This window comes from Microtus oregoni, unplaced genomic scaffold, assembly GCF_018167655.1.
Source record: "Microtus oregoni isolate MIOR12 unplaced genomic scaffold, Mior012 000042F_ref0000377, whole genome shotgun sequence".
Classification (NCBI taxonomy): Eukaryota; Metazoa; Chordata; class Mammalia; order Rodentia; family Cricetidae; genus Microtus; species Microtus oregoni.
The window spans coordinates 549556-575422 of NW_024543209.1; the positions used below are offsets into that span (position 1 = coordinate 549556).

Consider the following 25867-nt stretch of genomic DNA (forward strand, 5'->3'; position numbering starts at 1 on the left):
TTTAAGAGGACCTGGGCTGGGTTCCCAGCACCTGCATGGAATTTCTCTAACTCTAATCCCAGGGACTCCAACATCTTATTCTGAGGCTCATGGTGCCCAGACATACATGAAGGCAAAACATCCACACACACACAAAATAAAATAAGCAAGTCTTTTTGTTTGTTTGTTAGTTTTGAGACAAGGTTCTAGAACTTGTTTTGTGGACCACACTAGCCTCATACTTGAGATCTGTTTGTATCTGTGCTGGGATTAAAGGCATGCACCATCATGACCCCACTGAAAAATAAGCAAGTCTTAATACACACACATAAACCATCATCCCATATATCATATGTACATGTTTAACCTGTAGACTGAATAACTTGGTATCAGGTCTATAGTCTCAAATCTCATTTCAATTGGATAGTGGTGCATGCCTTTAATTGCAGCAATACTCAGAAGTCAGAGGCAGGTAGATCTCTGAGTTTGAGGCCAGCCTGGTCTACACAACAAGTTCCAGGTCAGCCAGGGTTACACAGTGAGACCCTGACTTTTTTTTTTTTTAATTCATTTTCCATTTAAGAAGTTGCAAACTAAGAAGATAGATAGCCAGGGGAGCGCCTGGGTCCTCATTTGGTCTAAACAAGAGGTCCAACACCAAAGGTATTACACAGATGAAGTTCCTGGATGAAAGGAAATGACTTGGGCTCACAGGAAGTTTTATGTAAACATGGAAAGCACCTATGGGCCAGGTATCAAGTCAGAGGACTAAAAACTGCCCGACAGTCACAACACAGCAGGAGAAACTCAGCCTAGGGAGACATGCAGGAGTGACAGGAACCCTGTGCTGAATTACCTGAATTGCTCCCTGGCTTTTGTAGCCTCTGCCATAGTACCTTCCACCTCTTCCAAATGTTCTAATCACTGGAGTGGAAATAACTCCCCTTGGACGCCTGTGTCAATATAAAAAGACAAGACCAAACAGACTTAAATCTATCAAAGATTATGCTGAAAATACTCTCAAATAGATCTTACACTGAGTGAGACAGCGAGTATTGGGTATTAAGTATTAAGCATGGTCACATCAAACTCAAGGAATCATTTTTCTGGTTCACATTCAAGACTAAAACTTTAAGTACTTTTAAAAAGACAGTTCATTAATTGAATAATGCATGGTTAATTATTTGATAATAGTCAATTAAACAATTATAGAATGTTATATAACAGGGTTCCATGTAACACTAAGACCTTTGCTAGGTGGTGGTGGCACACACCTTTGATCCCAGAACTTGGGAGGCAGAGGTCAGCCTGGTCTACAGAGTGAGTTCTAAGACAACCAAGGCTACCCAGAGAAACTGTCTCAAAAAAAAAGAAAAAAAGCCAGGGTGGGGGGGAAGGGTAGGAGTAGGGAATAGGGGGTGGAGTGAGATGGAACAACTCCTGCTCAGGAGGAGGAACCAGTCAAAGACTGTTTTTACCATCCAGGTCCAGAGCTTACCCTCTCGGTCCTCCTACAGACACCACCTGCAGAGGGAAGGGCCCTCGGCCCCCACGACCCCGTCTGCTTCCAGCCCAGTGGCCGACCACGGTACCAGCTATTTCTAGCTTCCCTCCCTGAGAAGGAATAGGTTGAACTCCTGCACAAAAAATAAATACACGAGAAGACAAGATCTTTACAATTGCATCATTAGGACCAACAAAGAGAAAGCAAGAAAAGCAACTCTTGGTTGTTGCCAACTTAGTAAGAAGCTATTTACCTTGCTTTGTGAAGATTATATTACAGAAGACCCTCTGTACACACCATGCAATTTTTTTTATTATTGTTGTTATTATTATTTTGTCTCTCTATGTACACTGTCTGTCTTGGAACTCTCCAGATTAGAACTCAGGCTGGTATCAAACTCACCTGCCTCTGCCTTCTGAGTGTTGAGATTATAGACATGCCCAGCCCTGCACCATGTGATTTCAAGCTATAGTTAAGAACCCACAACAGAGCTAGGTATGGTAGTGTAAGCATTTGTGATTAAAACACTTGAGAAACTGAGGCAGGAGGATTGTGGATTTGAGGCCCAACTGGAATACAGATGGAGACCCTGTATAAATTGGGGGGAGGGCCTGGTGTGATGGCTCATCCACCCAATAATGGTGCTTGCCACCAAGTCTGATAGATGATCTATCATTGAGATCCATGTTTAAAAGAGAGAACCAACTCCTGCAAGCTGCCCTCTGACCTCCATAATTACCCTGTAGCATGTTCATACACACAAAATAGATGTTTAAAATATAAAACAAACAAATGGATTTGCAACTGAGCTGGATTCCAACTGCCAATGTGAAACTCCTATTTAGGGAAATTCACAGTGAAATATAGCTGCATGCAGCTGGCCTGCCTTCACCACCAGATGGGCTTGTGCAACCTCAGTACACTTTCCTCTAGGTAAACACTCCCATTTCTACAGCATTATCTAAACATTAGAGAAATTAGTAAGTCTAGAAACAGCCCTTCCTCTCTCACTCTTAAAGTACAAGGAATTGAACCCAAGGCCATGCAGGGCTAGGCAAGCACGCTACATCTGGACTATATAAGACCTCACGAAACAGGGTCTCGATTGTGCAATCCAGGCCTGCCATGACCTCTTAGCCCTCTAGCTCTGTATGTCGGGTGGAATCACAGGTGGACTACACACATTTCATATTACTGACAATGTGAATATTCTAGCTTTCTAACCTAAGACATTTCTTAAACTATTAAGTACAGGAAAACTGTTCAAACAAATGAGCGTGAACACCTTACTTCTAAGCATATGTTCCCTGCCATCCTGGTGTCAAAACGTGCCTATGACTGACCTACACAGTTGAAGAAGTACTGGAAACAAGTCTGCCTACCCAGTTTCACCCTCTTAGGAGAGGCCTCTGTTTCCTGTAGCCACATGAGAAAAGTATAAAGGAACAGACAAGACAGTTCTTGTTTTCTTGACACAGGGTCTTAGCTGGCCTTGGGCTTGCTCTGTAGACCAGGCTGGGTTCAAATCTGCCTCTGCTTCCAGATTGCTAAGATTAAAGGAGTGTGCCACCACACCCAGCCAGATAATATGTTTTAATAATAGCTTATTTTACGTCAAAAATATTATTTTACCAGGTAATTAAGATAAATAACTTTTCTAAGACACAATCTCATCATATAGTATTAGCTGATCTAAGACTTTCCATGAACACCAGCCTAGCATTGAACTTGTGGAAATTTTCCTGCCCCATCTTCTTTTTACTTTATTTTTTTCCTTTTATTAAAAATAGATTTTTTTTTCCTCACATAATATATCCTGATTAATTTCTCCTCCCTCTACTCCTCCCAGTTCCTCCCCACTTCCCCTCCTATCTGGATCTACTTCTTTTCTGTCTCTTAGAAAACAACAGGCTTCTAAGGGACAATAATAAAATACAATAAAACAAAAACTGACACATTGGAATTAAACAAAACAAACAAAAGGAGAAGAGCTAAAGAGAAGACACAAGAAACAGAGATCCACTTATTCACACATTCAGGAATCCCATAAAAACAATTAAACAGAAGTCATAATATATACTCAAAGGGGTACAGACCTGTACAGACCCTGTACATGCTGCCTCAGTCTCTGAGTTCCTATGAGCTTTGATCATGCTGATTTAGAGGGCCTTGTGTTCTTGGTGTTCTCCATCCCCTCTGGATCTTACACTCTTTCTGCCTCCTTTTCCTCAGGGTGCCCTGAGCCCTGAGGGGAGGGATTTGATGGAGATGTCCCATTTAGGGACTGCCCCTGTCTTCTAAGGGCTGGGATCACCACAACCCTACCAAGATTGAAAATTTACTGAGCCAGTTTACATCTACTTTCTGTCTTGAACACCTTGCATGTACTTGTACTCCAGGCGTGCACAAGTGTGAACAGCAGGACAGCTAGGAAGCAAGGTAAGCTTCTTGTACTTTCTCTTCCCCACACTGTCCCAGACAGCACCCCTCTCCCCTCGTTGTCCCCACCCACAGGACAGACAGCATCAGAGTCCAGCTCCAGAGGGAGCTGGAACACCTCAGGGTCAAGAATTACAGGAGCAGCCACAAGGCACAGAAGTCCTTGAGAGGCTGAGGAACAGGAATGTCAGGGCCCACTGGGGCTGCAGACAACCAATCCTTAGCCACATCTTCCCATATACTATGCCTCTTGTTGGCCACTCTAAGTGCTGGAGCGACTGTGCTGGCAAACACTACCATCCCGAAAGGAATGCCTATCCTTAAAGTAATTAGTTATGTATCAGATGGATCCTGCAACATCGTGGCTTCAAGTGACAGCAGAATTACAATAAACTATTTCCAAAACTCTTTCCTTTTATAATACAAACACAAATGAAGAGAGATGTAAGCAAAATTTACAATAAATAACTTTATATTAAAATTTTCTTTAAAAACATTTCTATAAAACAAACTAACAGAAGCTTTTGTGTACTAGGAATTCTGCACCCGCTGGCGTCTTCTACACAAGTACAAGCACCTTTACCAAAGAATGGCTGCATGAGATATACCACTATGCAAAGCTGGCAGCCCAGCCCATGAGCACAAGGTGTTGGCCAGGTCATACTGGTACACAGACAAGTTCTCTTCTAGGTGGACACTTAGTGGCCTACCCTGGAAGGAGAGAAAGGACAGCTACAACAGGGCCACTGCACAGACAAACGGTCAGTCAGGGACCCAGGAGAAAAGGCACTACATTAGAGATGGCTTCCAAGGACAGCCAAGGAAGAACGGTGCCAAATGCTGGAGCAGAAGAAATGCTGGCAGGTGGAAGTCTGGGAGGGGTGTGGGTAATAATTACCGCCCTGGGACTTGCTAGTCCTGCTGCTGTCACTGCCTGAGAAGGCTCCACAGTGTCCCGATGCTGCTGCCACCCGGAAGGCACGGTAAGGGCCTGTTGCTACTGTTTCCCCATAGTGGCCTCCAAAGCCACAGACTCCTGTGGGACCCGGAGTAGAAACAGGAAAAGCATGAGAGAAGGAATTCAAAAGGACCTCCCATTCATAAAAGTAGGCAGGAGAATCCATATCTCTTTCTACTTCTGGGAGGGGGTCTCCCAGGCCCTCTTGCTATTTCAGTATTCCACTCTATCACAGCCAGAGGCCAGCACTACAGGCCAGCCTCCCTCAGTAGTCATTTAATAGGGTACTGGCTGTGGGCTCCTAAAGACCCTGGAGGTGTAATTCCAGAAGAGAGTTCCCTCTGACCCAGAGGGATGTACTTTCCCTGTACATATGAAAGATAACTAAAATCAAGGTGACTCCCTTTTTCTTTCTCCCCATCTCCGTCAGGATCTTACTCTCTCATTCATACTCGGAAGAATTACTACCATAATGCTGACTCCTTAAAACCTATTTTTACAGGGTCTCCATACGGCAAGCTACAATGCCACGAGAAGGACCACACACTCTGCCCCCACCTAACAGATTCCCAAAATATGACTCACCTGCAAAGCCCCTGCCCCTGCCCTGTGAGGGTGGGACTGGCCCAAAGTGCCGAGGGTACATAGATGCTGGATAGAAGGGCAGAGCAGGAGGTGGTGGGAAGGGGAGTGGGTGGTTCTGCCGGGAGAAGTTGAGCCCCTCTAGAATGCTCTGGCGCATCTTTTCCACCTTGGCCGCCTGCTCAGTCTGAAAGTTAAGGGGTAGGCAGGTAAAAACACCATCCTCATTTTAATACATCTGAGCAGTCACTAACAAAACAGAACTACTATGGTACCAAGTCCATACCTGCACATTCTCCTAATTATTTTTTATTTTTAATATTTATTTAACTGTCTCCATGTGGGCACATGCTTATGTGTGAAGTGCCTGTGGAGTGGTAGTCTGAGCCTCCCTCCCTGGTGCTAGTGGTTGTGAGTTGCCTTATGAGGGTGCTGGGAGCTGAACTTGGGTTCTCTGCAAAAACAATATATACTCTTAACTGCTGAACCATTTCTCCAGCTTCTCACCTACTCCTGATGCTTACTTCTTCTTAACAAATCAACAGTCAGGTGTGTCTCTGGTCACTCTAAGACCTAGAGATACAAGATGTAGGACACGACAAACTGATCCTAACTGAGCACCAATGGGACAACACTGCTACTTAGTGCAGCTCATACTGAAAATGGGGCTTTCTGCTGGCCTAGTGTTGTTGCATTTTTGCCCCTTTTGATGGTTGCACTGGTTGAGATAGTCCCACAGTGCTGAAGCGTTCTGTAGGGCTTAGAAAAGCATACCAGGCTCTGATGTCCCACAAGCATGTCCCATTGGCCATAGGATAATAATAATCACAATCAAAAAAACATATATTAAGTGAAATACCTATGAAGAGAAGCCACAGAGTACAGGCTATGCAAATGAAAATGTGAACAGTACCTCATGGGAACCTAGCCCTTACTTCCAGCTGCAGCAGTTCACACTTGCTGACTCGGTGTGCAAGGAGCTTTCTAGGACCTAACTCTCTTAAGCAATGAGAATCAAAGATCTATTAAGGATACTCAGTTAAGAAGATGGCAGGTGTACTGAATAGTTCTATGTCAACATGACACAGGCTAAAGCTATCTGAGAGGAGGAAGCCTCAAGTAAGAAAATGCCTCCATGAGACCGGGTTGCAGGCAAGCCTCTAAGGCATTTTTCTTAATTAGCAACTGATGGGGGAGAGGGCCCAGTCTATTGTGGGTGGGGCCATCCCTGCACTGGTGGTTCTGGGTTTTATAAGAAAGTAGACTAAGCAAGCCAGCGGGAGGAAGCCAGTAAGCAGCACTTCTCCACGGCCTCTGCATCAGCTCCTGCCTCCAGGTTCCTACCTACCCTGTTTAAGTTCCTGTCCTGACTTCCGTCAATAACAAATGGTAACATGAAAGTGGAAGTCTGAAAAACCCTTTCACCCCAAGTTGCTTTGGTCATGGTGTTTCATTACAGCAATAGTAACCCTGGCTAAGATAGTAGATTTAGCTTATACACTGCATTCCACTATAGTCCAACATGGCCACCCTGTCCCCAACATACCTGACCATCACAGAGGTCGATGAGTGGGGTCTTTTCCCGGCTGGCTTTGAGAAGTTTGGACTGGAAGAGCTTCCCATCAAAATACATCCAAGGACAACAGTGTTCCCAGGGGATGGGCTGCCCACATGCGTCATTGGCAAACAATGCCATGTCTACTCCGCTCATGAAGAGAGCTGACAGCTGAATTCCTCGAGGGTCTAGGTTTTCAATCTTTAAATCGAAAGAGTAATTTTTATGGAGGAGGAGGAGTACAGTATCACCCTTGCACTAAAACTTCCCAAAGTTAACAGAGCACAATCCTCACAAGAGTACCAGCAGACCCGTTCTTACTCAAAGAAAACATTTTTTGTTACTAGAATAGTAGGGAGCATGTTTTTATGAATACACTGTGTTTGCGTCTGTAGATTATCACACAGCATGGATAAAATGGTGCTAAGAGTCGACATGATAAAGGGACTGATGAGGTTCAGTCTCCTTCATGGCTCAGAGCCTACATCTGAACACCGGCCATGGTCTAATAGAGGGTGTCCAAAAGAAACATTTTAAGATCCTACATTTTTCAAGCACCTGAATTAAGAAATTACTTGGCATAATTTCATTTTTAAGTAAATTTGCACTATATGTTTGTTGCTTTATATGTTGTTTCAAAGACACTTAATTGAACTGTCAGCACATTTTAGTCCATAAACAAAAGAATGCAAAATGAGAAACAGCGCACTTGAACTGTGCTTTACTGGTATTTCCAAAAGTTGTGTCTTCCTAGGCTGAGCACTGGCACCTGCCTGGCAAGAACTCTCCTCTCATAGACAACAGGCAGGGTAAGACACCTGACAGTCCAATTGACTCTTGATCATCTGTGTGCAAAGGGCCTAGTTTGTGGATTATCTAGGACACAGGTTTAATTCTGTTCTGGTTTCTATCTTCTCACCTCAATGGTTTTTCAAGAATGGAGTCTTTAGGGGGTATGAGTCCAGGTAAGGCTGCACTGTGGCAGGGAAAATGACTTTTGGAAAATTGCATTGTATGAAACATTAAAAAAAGAACATTTCAGTGCCAAATGCTAAAATGAATTTAGGATTATGTTATTTATTTCCCACTGTAACAATATATCACATCATCAACTAACATTCTTGCCCATCTTTTCTAAAGTTTGTAAGTCTATGCAATTAAACTTGCAAGGCCTAGAGGAGTCAGGTCATAAATTTACAAATACTGTCTCTACAGCTCTAGATCCTAGTGTGCATCACTAGTCATATACTTGTGAGAAACATGAGGGACTAGGGTGATAGAATTAAATGCATTTTCATATTTGTGTGCAATAAAGAGAAAGAGGGTCAGTCTGAAACAAATGAATGCATATGCTTTATTGAGATCCCATCTGTGAGCTTCAGAAAGAAGAAGAATCCTCACCATAGAGTGAGCTGAACTGCTGGAGAGCAGCCAGGCAAAAGTGGTGGGCTGTAAACAGGCAGAGCCAGCCCTGCACAAAGGTCAATCCCCATCCCTCCCACCCCCAAATTGGGATAGTGGCTATGAATCCCTCATCTGGATCTGGACCACTGCTTCCAGCTCATGTCCTCTGTGCCCTATATCAGAGAATAGAAAATCAGGATCACAGCTTAGGGAGAGATATAGTGGCACTTTAAAGGTTTCTACCTGTATGAAAATGTCTTCCTGAAATACCATACCGCCTGTCTGTGGACACAACTGTGGCAACTCTTGAGGTTATGGGTTACTACTGGTCATGCCCAGATACAAAGTCCCACTGATTAAAATCCTGGCCATAACACAATAAGTGAAGTTTAACAGAGTATAACAGAGATTTACAAGACAGAATCACCCTTGTTAGAATTACTTATTTCTGAGTTTGTTGGGAGGAATGGAGCAAGACCCCGTGTGCATTCATGCATCTATGAGTTTCACTGGCCACTGAGGGACTGCAGCTGTGGATTTCAAACATGATGTTAGGTCTGAGGATATAGATCAATGGTATAGAACTTGCTTAGTTTAGATGCATGAAGTCCTGAGTTCAATCCTTAGCAATGAAGATAAAAAGTATACTTTCAAGATAATTTTCAATTTTAGTAATGACAACTACTGTTAATTTAAAAGGCAAATTTTCTTGAAATAAAAGCTACATAAGTATGTGAACAAGATTTCTATTACTGTGTATACTTGACTTCCTTCAAAATGTTTTTTATTGTTTTAGAGATAACAGCTTAGTATATACCCCAGATGGCTTTAAACTCTTGCTTCTCCTGTCTCTGGCTCCTAAGCATGTACCAAAATGTCTGCCCAAAAGCTCCCTAAAATTCACACTGTAGTGTTTTTATATCCTTAAATGTTAATTTTAAAAAAGTTATTTATGTGTATGTACACTATGTAAATGCCCAGTGTCCACAGAGGCCAGAAGAGGGTGTTGGATTCCCAGGAACAGGAGTTATAGTTATAAGCCGCCATGTGGGTATTAGAAACTAAATCCATGTCCTCTGGAAGAGAAGCAAGTGCTCTTGACTGCTAAGCCATCTCTCCAGTCTCTTTAAATGCTAATTAGAACCCTGAACTGTACAGATATCTGTACTGACTGTCTTATGCCAATGGAGATAAAATATTCAACATTATCCAAAGTTCCTCAAGTAGAGAAACAGACAGAAAAATTCTGGCTTCACAAGAAATACAGCTGCAGAATTTATTATCTGCCCAATCAGTTCAAGAACCAATTTGAGTGAGGTGACTTTATTTGACTCTACTTATGGGGCTACAGACTCTTACTTTATGTCATATTTACCTATATGCAAAACAATTCTTACAGGTATCACAGACATGTTGCACGCCCCTAATACTGTCTTTAAAGCTCTTCATTTTCCATCTTTTATATTCTGCACTTGGCATGTGAAACTGTTAAAAGAATTATAGGGATGTCAAGAACAAGGGAGAAGAAACTAGACAAATATCACAATGGTAAAAGTTCCTTCTCCTCGTCCTTCACCCACCCACTTTGAATCCCAGGCTCAGTGCTAATTTTACCTTAACAATTACACTCATGCTCAAAACCTAGAAGAATAGCTCAGAAAATATAACAGGGAAGAAAATGAGGGTCATCAGTCACTGTCACAGGTACTCAGGGAACCACACAGAACATGCTCAATTATTCATGGACATGGTGGACAGAGAAAGCATGGATGAGATGAATTCTTAAAAACTCATTTTAGCTCATGGTGCAGTGTCTTTTCCCACTAACCCTCCCTTCAGAAAAGCTAGTAGCAAGAGTCCAAACTGGCAGAAGTAGGACCTGCCTTTCTATTTTCCTCCTCTGACGGCAAAGCGTGTACTAGACACTGACAGGGAGAAGAGTGACAGGTCCAGGCAATCCACAAACTGTGATAGCCCCAGCACAGCAACAGTGACAGTCAAGAGGCATCTTACAGAAAAGCACCGTCGTTGCTTTTGACATGTCAAAAACCTTAATGATTAAATGAAAAGCAATTTTAAAAATTTTCTACCACTGAATTCTGGAACCCTGAACTCTAATGGGAATTTTGGGTAGCCTGAAATAAGAATATTTCTATTAATTCTCAATTCAATAACTGAGACGATGCTTAATCTTGAAAAAAAAATCAAAAACAAAACAAAACAAACAAACAAAAAAAAAATACCAAGCTGCCTTCCCCTCAATCACATGCTCTTTTTCCTCACAGCTCTTTTGAAATGTGCACTAATCTGGACAATGAATAGTGTGAACTGTGCTCGTGAAACAGGACCACCAGCTTCGACACAAGAAGACCCGGGCTGCAACGAGTCAGACAGAAGGCCCCTGTTCGTGGAATGTATCTCACTGATACATCTTTAGAAATGTCTCTCCTTAGATGAAGAACCAGGAGAAAACCATGAAAGCACTAAGGCCTCAAAAGAACCAAAATGAAAGTATTCAAAAGGTACATCCTGCATGTGGATCCGAAAATGAAAAGGATATGGGAGAGAAGATGGACTTTGGTTAAAGTAACTTGATGGTGAATAAGGCTTGGTGGGCATACCTGGTCCCTGGCGGTCTGATTTTCAGAACTGGGATGTCAATACTGAAGGAATAATCTACACAAGAGAAACAGGAGGAGAGGTAGAGGGTGGCACCACACTCTAGGGCAGTGATTCCACCCCCTGAAGCACAGCCTGCGGCGAGGACGGTGGTGACGGGCACCCAGGGAACACGCGGGAGGACCTGACTGGGTCCGCCACACTGCCTGACACCGAAAACAAAAGTGTTAAAGACAGTAACAATTTCTGCCTAACAAACAGAAAAGCTTGATCCACAAAGTAAAGAACACAGTTTGAGGGGGATTCTGCTGAGGTTTGGTTTTGTATACAGCTTGCTTCAAAGTCATCAGAAGCCTCAAGGGAGTTCTAGTTAACACCAAAATATGCAATTTAACACCATAATTTAGGGAAAACCCAGAAATTTATTGAGAACCACCTGTCAAATACTAAAAAAAAAATAGTTAAAAACAAATACAGAGCTAAACTGTTTGCCATAAGATGCGTTCATAAAGAACAGCAAAAAGATCTAAAAGCGAAGGCAATTTTATCAAAAGAGATTAGCTGATTTTAAATCAAATGGTAAAAAATTAAATAACTGAAGGCAAAGAAAAACAAAACCCTAACCTTGAAAAGAAAAGGCAGAGCTGTGAGTTCAGCTAAACTGGAGGTCTTGAACTTTGTAACATTTAATACAGAAATCAGAAAGCAATTATAAACATGAACATAGCAACTAATGAGTGCAGTGAAAAGGAGGTCACTACAAACCAGGGCCAACTTAGGAGAAATAAACACTGCCAACACAAAGAACAAAGGAGTGCTAGAAGGCAAAATCAAAAGGAACACGAAAAGGGGTATTGGGATGATGTCTAACACCGTTCTTCAAGTGGTTCTTTTAAAAGGGACTGTGCAACACTAGAAGGGCAAAGATTATGCTTTAGAGAAAACTAAAGTTGCAGCTAGGAACAATGGAATGAAATAAGAAAAAGAATCCTGGCTAGATGTTAGAAAATTCCTAAGATTGAGCCCACCCAGGGCTTGGAATCCCCTGGTAAAATAAAAAAGAGAAGTTTATTTCCTGATGTGAAAAACAAGACTAAACATCCATTGATAAACAGGTAAAATCTGATAAATATGGAATCGACTGTTTTCTTGCTTACAAACCCTGATGGCACAGCCATACCTAGACAGGATATCCCCTCTGCCTTGAAGGCTTTGACACCTATGACATTAGTATCATTAGTTTGGTGCCCAAACAACTGTCTGGTGAGGGTTAGCAAAGTTATACCAAAATCCAAAGCAAGATTTCCCAGGAAAGGGAAACAAGGCTGATTGGTACCTTGAGTTCCTGCAGCTGGTCCGGCTCATAGAGTTTGGGGGACAATGCCTGAGCCAGGAAGGCATCCAGCTCCTGACGCCGCAGAATGCGAGCTCCGGGCCACTGCACCATATACCTGGTGAGGAATAAAATGAGAGTGGAATGACTGAAGCTGTCAGGCAGTGCTTGGAAAAACTGAGTTCTCAGTAAATCCAAAATGGTAAATTCAGGAAGCTGCCTTTGTACTCTCTCTCAGCCACTGTTTCCACGAGAGAACATCAGCTGAAAAGTGCACCCGATCAACATTTAGCATGCTAGAATGCTGTATTGTGTATAGCCACTAAAAATAAGGTGCTTTACCAGACCTGCCTGGTGGCACATGCTTTATTCTCACTAATTATGAGGCAGAGGCAGGTGGTTCTCCATGAGCTCAAGACCAGCCTTGTTTGCACAGAGAGTTCCAGGCCACCCAGGGCCAGAGTGAGATCTGTCTCATTTGATTGAGGGCTCCTCAGCAGCAGATGAACATGGGAATGGTGCAAGAAGTGTCCATGAGGAGGAGCATGTAACTCAATGCACTGAGGGCACCTTCACATTTGGAACATCCTGGTATGGATGGTTGAAGAGAATCAAATTGCACTAGGATAGATCTGACAAGCAATCAACAGCTTGCATCACTACACAGAGTACAACCCCCAGTAGCTTACATGTATGGGAATGGGAATGGCTAACTGCAATAGCCATAAACCCTCAAGTCCATTAGTACTGATTCTTTATACTCAACAAACCTTACAGAGGACTAGATCAGGTTTCTAGCTACCATTTAAAAAACAAAACAAAACCCTCCTGAAGACAGACTGCTTTGTCAGCGCTGGAGAACAACTCAAAGGAGTACAGGGAGTCATGACATGCAAAACAATACTTATTCTACTTTTGCCTGCTGAATAGGCTTCACCAGGCTTAAAACCAGGACCAGAGCTAGCATTCACCCATGGGGATGTACACTAAGAAAAGGCACGGGTAGATTCTAAGGAGATCAATAAGCAAAGTGGAATTTCATATGCTCACTAAGAGGCAGACAGTGGTCTACATATTTTAAAGACAGGATCTTATCTAGCAATTCTGAAGCAAGAGTAAGTATCCTGTATCAAAGATGAGGAAACCAAGAATGAGACATACACTTTACAGTACAATTATGTAGCATAAGTAGATGGACAATCAAATATCCTTGGGAATGAATATGAAATATTTCTACTGCACTTAAAATAAACGTAAATTAAACTATCAATATTTGCACTGACAAGAATTATATCCTTTGGCTGGGAATGGTGGTGCACGCCTTTAATCCCAACACTGAGGCAGAGGCAGGTAGATCTCTGTGAGTTGAGGCTAGCCTGGTCTACATGAGGAGTTCCAGTTCAGTCAAGGCTACATGGTAAGATTCTGTCTCAAATAAATAAGCAGATTAGTGCATATTTTGCAACTAAGTGCCAGAAGTCATACACAGTGGTCCCACTGAGGTACAATCAGCTTGGTAGAAAAAACAAGTGACAGCAGCCCCAAATATTGACTGAAAAATTATCATTGTGGAGATTATGATCAATATACAATGTTCTTTTCCTTAAATAACCATGGTTTATATTCCTCCTTTTATTCATGTTATTATTTATAAATATTTATATTCTTTTATTAGTAACTATATATTTATTTGTAGCATACATATACTTACAGCAAAGACTTCCCTATACTAAGTGTCCATTTGTGAAGCTGCTGGCTCCAGTGGCATTGATCCACTCCCACTGTCCTACAGCCTAACTCCCCTACTGGACTCCTTTCATCTCTTACATGGAAACTATGACCCATGAGCACCAACTTTTCAGGTTCTACACTGTCTGTCTCTAGGTTCCCTTTAATTGTGGATCAGAAAAAGATCATAGCCATAATTCTAAATTTGTTTCTGTTTTTCTGGAAGGAGACTCAGAACTCAATACAGCTGCAGGAATTCATAACCCTGCTGGTCAACGTCTGCATTTCCTGCCCTTACCCTTCTATTTAGTTACCTTTTCTCAGATAGAGAAAGATGAAGAAAACATGTTCGTGAAGACAAGGATCAGAGCTCACAGATAATGGAAACAGCAACTCACTATCTCATTTATTCAGTAAGTCTTCTCTGCACATTTAGAATGCTTTCAGATACTATTTGCATTACCAATTCACCTAAGAAATTTTTTGAAGATTTTTTTTCTGGTTAAGTGTTCTTTTCCATGCAATTAACTGAGCAGAGAATGAAAGTAATACTTGAGCCAGGCAGTAGTGATGCAGAGCTTTAATTCCAGCACTTGGGAGGCATAGGTAGGCAAATCTCTGTGAGGTTGAGGCCAGTCTGGTCTACAGAGTGAGTTCCAGAACAGCCAAGGCTACACAGACAAACCCTGTCTCAAAAAACAAAAACAAACAAACAAAAAGTACTACTCTAAAGCTGGACATGGAAGCCTATGCTTTTATTCCCAGCACTCAAAAGGTAGAGGCTTGAGATCTCTATGTCCATGAGTTCCAGGACTACACAGCAAGTTACAGGCCAGACAGAGTTATATACTAAGATTCTGTCTCAAAAAACAAATAACAAACAAAAATATACTTGGTGTATTTGCAGCAACAGACTTGGAAGAGCTGTTTACATCCCCCTCTGTTCTACCACAGAGGCTAAGAGGTAGTCTAAACTGTTCTAGCGCCCTCAGAGGCTTGTCTGCCCTTTACTAACATGGAAATTGGGGAAAAGGTAGTTTTGACAACATCCTGAGAACATTCCTGGCACAGCCCAAAGTATCTCTAAACACAGACAGCTGGAGCCTTGAGATGGGACCTTGGCCCCTTTCTCCTTGAAAAATATTCCTGTATATGTGATTGATTGTTTGGATTTTTCAAATAAGATCTTACTTTATAGACCACCTTGGTCTTGAACTGTTCACCCTCCTCCTCTAGGCTCTCCTAGTGCTGGGACAGAGGTGGGCACCAACCCATGCAGCCTCCTTCCTGATATTTCATATTGACTTAAGCCCAAGTCATACTCATTTGCTTGAGGTCTTGTCTCTTCACTTTCAAAGAAGAGAGTCTGTATGACATGACAATAAACCTTCTGGTCTTCTCACACCTCAGAACATCAACTTCTGCTCACACTCCTTCTCATCTCTGTGGCCCTGGATTCCAGAGAATGGACCAATAATGCTCCCTATTCATTCTACCTACCTGTCCTTTTATGACATTCATAACATGGCAATGCCCAATGTGACCTTCCCCAAAGACAGAAACTGAGTACACTGGCAAAAGCTGTCTCTGGAGAATGGGAGAATGCCACACCCTCTGTGGTTCTCTGCCTAAGTAGATGAAGGTGTCAGGGATAAATGAAGATCTACATGGAGAGGCAGAGGCCAGAGAGATACTTGTGTTCCTCCACCTCACCATGTCCTAGGTACTGGCAAAGAATAAGTCTCTCGTTCTTCTTTGAGGGGCCAAGAGAATAAACAGACAAGATATAAGACTATCATCAGTCCAGAAAGCATGAAGTTGTCCATAAAGCAGACAAAAATGTGAATGTCACCCCTCATCCATAACCAATAAATGTGTCTGTGTGCTGTCCAGAAGTGATCACAAATTATATATCATATGTGGTCCAGTGTGCCACCTAATACAAGTGTTGACAGTGGACAAGTCAAATGTTATACATCATTTTACACGTGAAACAAAGACTATACATTGACTGTACTTGACACAAACCTAGACATACCTGGGAGAGAGAATCTCAACTGAGGAACAGTACCCATCAGACTGGCCTGTGAAGATGTGTGTGTATTGGGAGTGAGAGGGTTGACTGCTAATTAACTTAAGTCCTAGGACACTATGGGTTGTACCATTTCTGAAGAAGTGAGCATAGGCTGTTTAAGAAATGTAGCTGAGCAAGCCAGTAAGCCGAGCCCCTCCAATAATCTCTGCTTTAGTTCCTGCCTCAAGTTCTTGCTGTAGTTGCCTTTGATGGACTATAATCTACAAACCAGAAAACCTTCCTACCCCAAATTGCTGCTCTAAGTATTGGTGTTTATCATAGCAACAAAGAAATGACCAAAACAATAGCCAAATTTACTTTTGCTCATGATCACCAAGTGTACAGATTTTACTTCCTGTGTATGTGTACGCAACAGAGAGGTTGTGTATGTACACACACATTCACATAATCACATATTTACAAGCTATGTGTTTTTTTCAAATATATCTATTCTATTAGATGCACTCTGTAGTATAATTAGTTGCTGCATTTATGTGACCTACATCCCTATATTATACATACACAGATCTAAGACAAATCTCAACAGAAAGCACAATTCCTACACAGTAAGCTTGTTATTCTAGAAGACTTTGAACATGGTGACTGCCCTGCCCTCCATCACTCCTAATCCCATGAGTGGTCACGCACCGTAAGACGCAGCAGAGCACCATGAGGTGAGTGGGCACATTGGCGGGGTTGAGCATGGCTGGGGTATCAGACCTCATGCAGGCCAGGAAGGCCCTCATCCGGCGGTTCTTGTCTTCCACCGCCTTGCCCAGCCAAAGCCTCTTCAGGTTGGGGCAGGTCCACTCCCGGAAGGCCAGAGCTTCCACTAGTTCCGGGGTCTGAGGAGACTTCCCCTTGTAAGCTGCCCATTCCTTAATGATCACTGGTGAGACTGTAGAGAAAAAACACAAAGAGGCTCATTACAGCTTGCTCATTGGCCCTCCAGCCTGCACAAAAACAACCTGCTCTAGCACCGGGCCTCCCTCACAGAGAATGAGGCATTCTTTCCTTAGCAAGCTTCTAAGCATAGGGCCTGTATCTGTCTGACCCTCTATTATGTGATTAACAGCTCACTTAAGATCTTCAGTCAGGCCACACATAAACTTCCCAGACAGATCAAGACTTGATTTCTTCACTTGCTGAATGTATATATCACAGATGTTAGACTTGTTGCTACTTTAAATCTATTAAGAATTTTAATGCTATCAATGGGTATAATATACAGAAATATGGGATTCTCTGTTATGTCAACATTTTAACCCAAATTATACACTCTCTTTTTCTCTAGAAATACTTCCACAAGTCAGACTAGAGAAGCCATTTACATTTTGTAACAGCTTTACTTAAGGATTTCCTATTTGAACAGGTAGTAAGCACTACAAGGTAGCCAGTATGACCATGTAGAAGTAACATTCCAACTTCCAAATCCCAGACGGTAGCAGAATATAGCAATTATCTTCAGCAGGGCTTAGGACTGTACAAAATTCTCCAAACTTTCATTTTGAAAGAGGCAAATTGTTCTACATACACGTAACAGATTATAACCTCACATCCAGGGTTTCATCCCTGCTGGAGTCCATTCTTACACACACAGAAACATGGCATAGTCCACAGTCTTCAAAGACATCAAGGGAAAGCTACAAGAGTGGCAAAAGAAAGACAATCCAACCTGCAGTTGGAAGCTGTAAATCCTCAGCTCCACTGAGATAACAATCTGATGATGAGATCTGGGTGTGTGTTTCACAAGCAATAAGCAGCGAAAAACAGAAACAGAGCAGGCCTGTACGCAAGACTCCATCTGGCATGAAAACCAGGATGGGGCTAAGAATAGCCTATCCAAATGACCTTTACCAAGATTCATTTTCCCTAATGAAATACCTAAGCTGTGGAGATTCACAAGACTCCAAAATGGTGGGAGAATCACTCAAGTAACTGGCTGAACTCCAGTTCCACTCTAAATATAGTTGGGTGATATAATAATCTCTTCAAATATAATGAAAACTGCCAAGGATTAGGTACTGGGAGACACAATATATCAGTAACAGAAAAAAAAATATGCTTTAACACATTTCAATGACAACACATAACAGTGTCACATACAGGGAATGTCAGAGGCACACTTTTAGTGAGAGTTCCAGGCATCCCCCCCACCCCCCCACCCCGCGGTATGCAGGCCAGCGGGTCAAGCAGGAATACAAGTGCAGACAGTCATTGAAAATTTCCCTTTTACAACAAGTACTGCTGTCATGAGGCAAATTCCTTCATTCACATTTCTTGGATTCTTAGATGGAAATATAAGTATTAACACATTTAAGAATATCTAATACTGAATAGTGTGAGGACAGCTGAGACAACTTAAAATAACAGTTTAACAACTCAGAACGGACACTCGTGTATATATCAACATATACTTTTTGTTTTTATTGAGTATTTTAGGAGTCAAGAGAACCAGTAAAACTGCCATCAGCAAGTAGGACCTGTCCGTGGACGCACAATCTAAGGCAGCACCATATCCCACCTGGTTCCCACTGAGCTCCAGCACAGCTTGGCTTCCAGAAGCTTCCCCAGCTGTGCCAGTACCAGAACATGTACCTCCACCCCCACAAACAGCCATCCTAGAAGTCCACTCCTCTCCCTGTCTCCTCCCCCGTGTCCACCACAAAGGATACCCAGTACTGAGAGGAAAAGACAGGCAAGGGCCTTTCAAACTGAGCTTCTGGCCTAATTCCTGTGACCATGTTCATTTGTTCATTCGTGTGCACTCTCTTCTCCCACTCAGCCCCCCATCCATACACACACCACACAAAATCCACAAACACACCCTGCTCACAGTATGCATTCCAGTGCATCATAAAAGACAGATCTCCTGTGTTTAGTCTTTCGGGGTTTTCACAAGAGAGGCATTCTAATTCACCTATCTTTGCCATATTCTCTCCCTTTCCCTCAGCTGTTTTTAGACCATCTTTAATCGTTTTTTAGCACACACTGTGTTTTATTTGTTTTGGGGACCAGATCTCAGTAGGTACATGTCTTAGTAACAAGCAATTTATTCGACGGGGTTGTCTATGCATTCTAGGCACTGCCTGCTTGGTGCCCAAAGAAACAGTTCCTCCAACCTCAGAACCAACGGCTTTCTGCCCTAGTGCTTGGAGGGCAAGGAGTGTCCTGAATTTGCCTCATCTAATGCTTTATTATGGACCCTATACTTTGGGGATCCCATGGGTACAGCTGCAGAAAGGATGGGTGAGGCTTATGCACCCCCATAGCACTAAGTATTTGGTCGTCCACCTGTAATGCTAATGATAAGCACAGTTCAAACTTAACAGGTGTAATAAACATACAAAAGGCCGCAGTGCTCAGCATTTCTTTTATTTTCCCCAGATGCTCAGCTGTTTTTAAACGATTTAGTATTTGGAGACCTTTTGAGTACATCACAACTCAATAGCTGTGCAATTGCTGGCCAATCACTAAACACATCTAGTAGGTACTGAATATGGGAGGCAGAGGTGGGACAAAAGACAGTTGTGGCAACAAGTGCAGTTGCGTATGCCTTTGCTTTTCAGTCCTGGCCTGATTCCAGGGCTAAGAAAAAGGGCTGAAACCCTGCTATGCAACAATTTTTAACATAAAATACACCTAGGATTCTCATCATGAAGGGAAAACTGTATATCATAGCTTATAATATTTGTTCAATTTATGATTATACTTACATTAATTGATTAGAATTAAATTTGTAAATTTTAACATAACCTTTTATTATTCTTTTGAGAATTACATACAACGTATTTTTAGGAAATTTACCCACTACTACTCCTACATCTACCTCTCTTCATAAATTCACTTAAAATAGCAGATTAAAGAGAGTGACAGGAGCAGGGTCGCCAAGGTGGCACTGTCTGGCCTGGAGTGTGGCTTAGAGGTAGGAGCAGGGTCGCCAGGGTGGCACTGTCTGGCCTGGAGTGTGGCTTAGAGGCAGGAGCAGGGTCGCCAGGGTGGCACTGTCTGGCCTGGAGTGTGGCTTAGAGGCAGGAGCAGGGCTGCCAGGGTGGCACTGTCTGGCCTGGATGTGGCTTAGAGGTAGGAGCAGGGTCGCCAGGGTGGCACTGTCTGGCCTGGATGTGGATTAGAGGTAGGAGCAGGGTCGCCAGGGTGGCACTGTCTGGCCTGGAGTGTGGATTAGAGGCAGGAGCAGGGTCGCCAGGGTGGCACTGTCTGGCCTGGATGTGGCTTAGAGGCAGGAGCAGGGTCGCCAGGGTGGCACTGTCTGGCCTGGAGTGTGGATTAGAGGTAGGAGCAGGGTCGCCAGGGTGGCACTGTCTGGCCTGGATGTGGCTTAGAGGTAGGAGCAGGGTCGCCAGGGTGGCACTGTCTGGCCTGGAGTGTGGATTAGAGGTAGGAGCAGGGTCGCCAGGGTGGCACTGTCTGGCCTGGATGTGGATTAGAGGTAGGAGCAGGGCTGCCAGGGTGGCACTGTCTGGCCTGGAGTGTGGATTAGAGGCAGGAGCAGGGTCGCCAGGGTGGCACTGTCTGGCCTGGAGTGTGGCTTAGAGGCAGGAGCAGGGTCGCCAGGGTGGCACTGTCTGGCCTGGAGTGTGGCTTAGAGGTAGGAGCAGGGTCGCCAGGGTGGCACTGTCTGGCCTGGATGTGGCTTAGAGGTAGGAGCAGGGTCGCCAGGGTGGCACTGTCTGGCCTGGAGTGTGGATTAGAGGCAGGAGCAGGGTCGCCAGGGTGGCACTGTCTGGCCTGGAGTGTGGATTAGAGGCAGGAGCAGGGTCGCCAGGGTGGCACTGTCTGGCCTGGATGTGGCTTAGAGGTAGGAGCAGGGTCGCCAGGGTGGCACTGTCTGGCCTGGAGTGTGGCTTAGAGGTAGGAGCAGGGTCGCCAGGGTGGCACTGTCTGGCCTGGAGTGTGGCTTAGAGGTAGGAGCAGGGTCGCCAGGGTGGCACTGTCTGGCCTGGAGTGTGGCTTAGAGGTAGGAGCAGGGTCGCCAGGGTGGCACTGTCTGGCCTGGAGTGTGGCTTAGAGGCAGGAGCAGGGTCGCCAGGGTGGCACTGTCTGGCCTGGAGTGTGGCTTAGAGGCAGGAGCAGGGCCGCCAGGGTGGCACTGTCTGGCCTGGAGTGTGGCTTAGAGGCAGGACCGTGCAGGAAATCATGCTCATGCTGTTCTTTCATGACAGAGGGACAGTACCCAAGAGACCACGCAGCTGAAGAACTATCATCTGTCATCTCAACAGACATTAATGTCATCTTTCCTACTCTAAACCCATGCTTTACCTTAGCACAAACCAGTTCTAGGACACCAAGTGTTTATGGGATTAGAAGCTCAATTATAATACACTTACCTTACAGAAAGCATACCCTCAAATACAATTTGGGGCCATAAAACACTGCCCTACTCAAGCTGTCAATAAAAATCCAGTGTTTGCCATCAGACATTAATCATGTCCTTATATCATGCCGACTATGCAACACCTAAAGACTTTGGGCATCTACCACCAAGCCAAGAACAGTAAGCACGGTTCATTTCATACAGGAGTTTCTACTGGCTGGTAATGTCACAGAAGTACCATTTCAGGGGCAGGGGCAGCATGCCACACCACCTTTACAAGGGAGAGAAAGAAGCAACAAAAGGAGCAGTTTCCTAAACTTGTGACCTGTGCATATGCGCATGTGCCCTGGGGAGAAGCTGCCCAGGGGACTTGATGTAAACAACTTCAGCTCAGGACAGAAAGAAAAACTGGACACTATGACATCTGTTCTTTCCTCCTCATGGATGCTGCCCAGGACCAGTGAGTGGAAGGCAGAGAGGAGCAGGGCACTCTAGCTCCTTCCTCTGAGCACCGCCACAATCCTCACGGGGGTAGAAACTAAGAGACTTTTCTTCAAACTGATTTCTGGAGCTGGCACTACCCACAGAGAGAAGATGCTCAGTGGGCTACAGCACACCGGCAGGCACACTAGCAAAGACAAGTAGACGAGTGCTGCCCATTTCTTCTCCTTGGGTATGCAGCACCTGGCATTTTAGAAACTCAAAAAGTCAAGGACTAGGAAATAAGAATCAATTCAAAAGAGTCATACCACAGACTGGTGGTGGTGCTGGTCATGTGCTGGTTAATCTAAATCTGTGGGCTAGCACTAGAAAGCAGTACGGAATAAAGAGACTCAGAGGGATCTGTAAACAGCCTTCACAGAAGCCACGGGAATGACTGGGTGATGGGGCACGCAGGCCTATAATCTCATACTTGGGGCTGAGGCAGGAAAATGATTAAGTTCAAGGCCAGCTTGGGCTACACAGCAGGATTCTTTCTCAGTAAAAACAAAACAAATAAAACTAGATGGACACAAAAACTATCTCTAATTCTGAAATGTATCAAAATATTTTCATGTTTTCCGGCCCCAGCATTTAACCTCCTGGATACTAGGATTACAGGTATGCACTTAATGTCCCCACATCCTCCTCCAGAATCTTTCTTTTTTTCCTTTCTGCTTGGTAGTTCTGGGGCTGAAACCTGGGTTTGGGCACATTGGGCAAGTGTTCTATCACTACTGCTAAGCTACACTGTCCCTGCCTCCACATTTATCCTTTAATAAGCCTAGTTCCTTTATGTCATTTGGAGATATTAGGGAAGATTTCATATTTCAGGAAACATGAAGAAGAAATCAATGGTCAATTGTATAAAATGGAATGTGGTTTCTGCTCTGTCTTATTTGAGTCAAGGTCTCATTATATAGCCCAGGCTGGCCAGGAATTTACTAAGGAAGCCCCACTTTATGACTCAGTTCCTGCTGCTACTTAGGCAACAGAAACAGGCTCCACAGGGGCACTGTGTCTATCCTCAGTGCGGAGGACACACACACACACACACACACACACACGGGTTACTGTCTACATAAAAGAACACTTTCTTTAACTTCTTCCACCAACAGGGAACAGAAGCTCATTGAAAAACTTGCAATCAGCAAAGGTTCTTAAGTTTGTTAAAGAATGAACTAAGTCACCCCAAACTCGATGAATGCACCACTTTTGGGTTACAACCCCAGACCTCCCTGGAGAATTTCTCTTTTTGTTTTTAAATTTTAAAAAGTGTGTTGTGTGTGTCCCCATCCAAACAAGTAATGGTCAGAGAGCAAACCTTCAGGAGACAATTGTGTGTGTGTGTGTCCCCGTCCGTCCCCATCTATCTGTCCATCCCATTCATCCAAACACGTAATGGTCAGAGAACAACTCTCAGGCATCAATTCTCTCCTTCCACTGTGTGGACTCCAGGAATCAGACTTCAAGCTTCCTTACCTGTGAACATTTCACTGGCTTGCTTTCTGGTCAATTTCTTAAAAGCTACATTACAGAGTTGAGGCATAAATGGAAACAAACAGGAAGAAACTAACAGGACAAAGCAATGACTTTTAAAAGGCTGGTGTGATTTTTTTCTTCTTTCATCTTCATTTTTTGCAGTGCTAGGATTAAACTCAGGGCCTCACACATGCTAGGCAAGTGTTCTTCCACTCAGTCACACTCAAGTCAAGGCTGAGATGTATAAAGTGACTGATTATCCCAGTTTAAGTTAATTTTAGGTAAGTGAACCTTAAGCAAAACACTCAAAGACTAAGAATAAATTATGAACATGTCTGCATGCCTTAATCACGGGACTATATTTATAAATAGGTATATGGGTATAGTTCTAAATCTAATGAGAACGTTTTAAATAAGGCATAGGATTTATTTATATACTTTGGATAGTTCTCTCTGCTACTAAGGCCATTTGCAAATTTTTATTGTCATGGTGACCACTGACAGGAATTTATCCCTGTACATTCCTGAGGGTACATTGCACCAGCTGGAGTCCACCCACAAGGGTCGTACCATGGAAAGAACCATGCTACAAGGACTTGCTCTTATGGGACACTTTCTGTGATATGGCTCTCCTTCCACTTATCAGTAATATCATGTACCCCACAGGTCATTCATGAGTGGAAACAAGTTAGAGTGTCATGCCAACAAGACTGAAACGCAGTCATGGTTTCACTACATAAGCAAATAAGCACTCCTGAGTAGCCTTGCTAGGTGCTTCCTGACAGCACAATGCCTTACTGTCCTGGCTCCTTCAGAGCCCTGGGAAGTGGCAGCAGTCACCAGACACTAAAATATACAGCCAGCAATTAGCTATTACAGATAATGAAGTCCCAGCTGATGCTCAGGGCAGAGTCGGTACTCAGTTGAGTGAAACTTAACAGACAGGCTGTAAAAGAGACACTTCCAAGCACAGTGGGAGACTGTGCCAGCCAGGCACACACTAAGTTCTCATGCAGTTTGAACAAGAAGATTCAGACTCAAAGTGTTCAGGTGATAAGGACAAAAATGTCTCTGTTGAGGCCTGGGAATCCAATTAGACTACTCTTTGGTGGGAAGGAATTGCTGCCATAGACAGTGTTTTCTTTTACTTTGGGTTTTAGAGAAAGGGCTTCACTATATACTACTAGTTGGTCTAAAACTTAGATAGGCCAGGTTGGCTGCATACTTGAGGACTCTTCCTACTTCTGCCCAAGTGCTAGGATTATAGATAGGTGTCACCACACTGGGCCTATAAAAATATTTTTTTAAAGACTTGTTTTTTAAAAAAAAAATGCAATTAGAGCTTTTGGGGAGAGGCTGGAGAGATGGCTCAGCAGTTAGGAGCACTGGCTGCTCTTCCAGAGAGAATCCTGGTTCAATTCCCAGCAACCACATGGCAGCTTATGGCTGTCTATAACTCCAATTCCAGGAGAGCTGGCCTCCTCACACAGCCATATATCGTAGGCAAAGCACCAATGAACATAAAAATAAATAAATCTTTAAAAATAAGATTTGTCCACCTACCCTCTTCCCCTCTCTTCTCCTGTGAATTAACTGACAGATGAAAATATGAAATCTTTTCCATTTTATGAGTTCCCCATAGAAGTCTAGATTCCAAACTGGTGGCTCATAAAAAACTCACCTCATATTTATAATACTAAAAAAATCCTTCAATATTAAACCCTAAAGATCAAAGTAACTATCATTTCCACTCAGAAAGTCTATTTATGTTTGCACAGAAATAATACATTTCTCCAAACATCTGAAATTCTAGAGGTTTCATTAGCTAATTGCAGAGACCCTTTCTTTACCATACGCAGGCCTCATCTGACTTGGTAGGATACACACAGCTATCCCACATCATAACTTTCTACACAGCAGCAGCACTGACCCCAAACCTTGAAGGACCGACCCTCTTACTCCTACACAAAGGTTAAAAACAAAGAGCACAAACATGAGGAGGGGGTGCCCCACTACTGAGCCTTCAAAGAACCTCAGTAATTATACGCTCTCTTACCCAGGGATTTTAATTTCCTAATAGACTAAAAGACTCGTATATTCACCTCAATAAATCTTAACCATGCATTGGTATCATTCATTCATTCTCTCTTTTTTTTTTTAAGACGAGGTTTCTCTGTGTAGCCCTGTGTACCTCTGCCTTTGCTGGAATTAAAGACACACGCACCACTACCACACGGCAATCATTCACCTGTCAGACACTTCTGCAGAAGTCACACACTCAGCAGCAATGAAACATGCTTATGCAACTGATCTCAAACACCTGCCACCTAAGGACAGGGGCACAGCTGACAAGAGGCTGTCTCACTGCTGTGTGAGAAAGGCCCTTCGCTCCAAG

The 25867-nt window shown here is 43.4% G+C and overlaps 1 protein-coding gene across 1 annotated transcript in view; it reads right to left on the minus strand.

Annotated features, from left to right (window-relative positions):
- The window catches only part of LOC121433917 (constitutive coactivator of PPAR-gamma-like protein 1), an 86514-nt gene that overhangs the window by 4333 nt on the left and 56314 nt on the right, over window positions 1–25867 (minus strand). Inside the window, exons 11-17 of the mRNA XM_041632590.1 lie at window positions 16824–17073; window positions 12377–12491; window positions 7009–7218; window positions 5466–5649; window positions 4821–4958; window positions 1478–1616; window positions 836–932 (exon numbers count right to left, since the gene is read on the minus strand). Coding sequence (XP_041488524.1) covers window positions 836–932; window positions 1478–1616; window positions 4821–4958; window positions 5466–5649; window positions 7009–7218; window positions 12377–12491; window positions 16824–17073 — 1133 coding nt within the window. The remainder of the gene's footprint in view (window positions 1–835; window positions 933–1477; window positions 1617–4820; window positions 4959–5465; window positions 5650–7008; window positions 7219–12376; window positions 12492–16823; window positions 17074–25867) is intronic.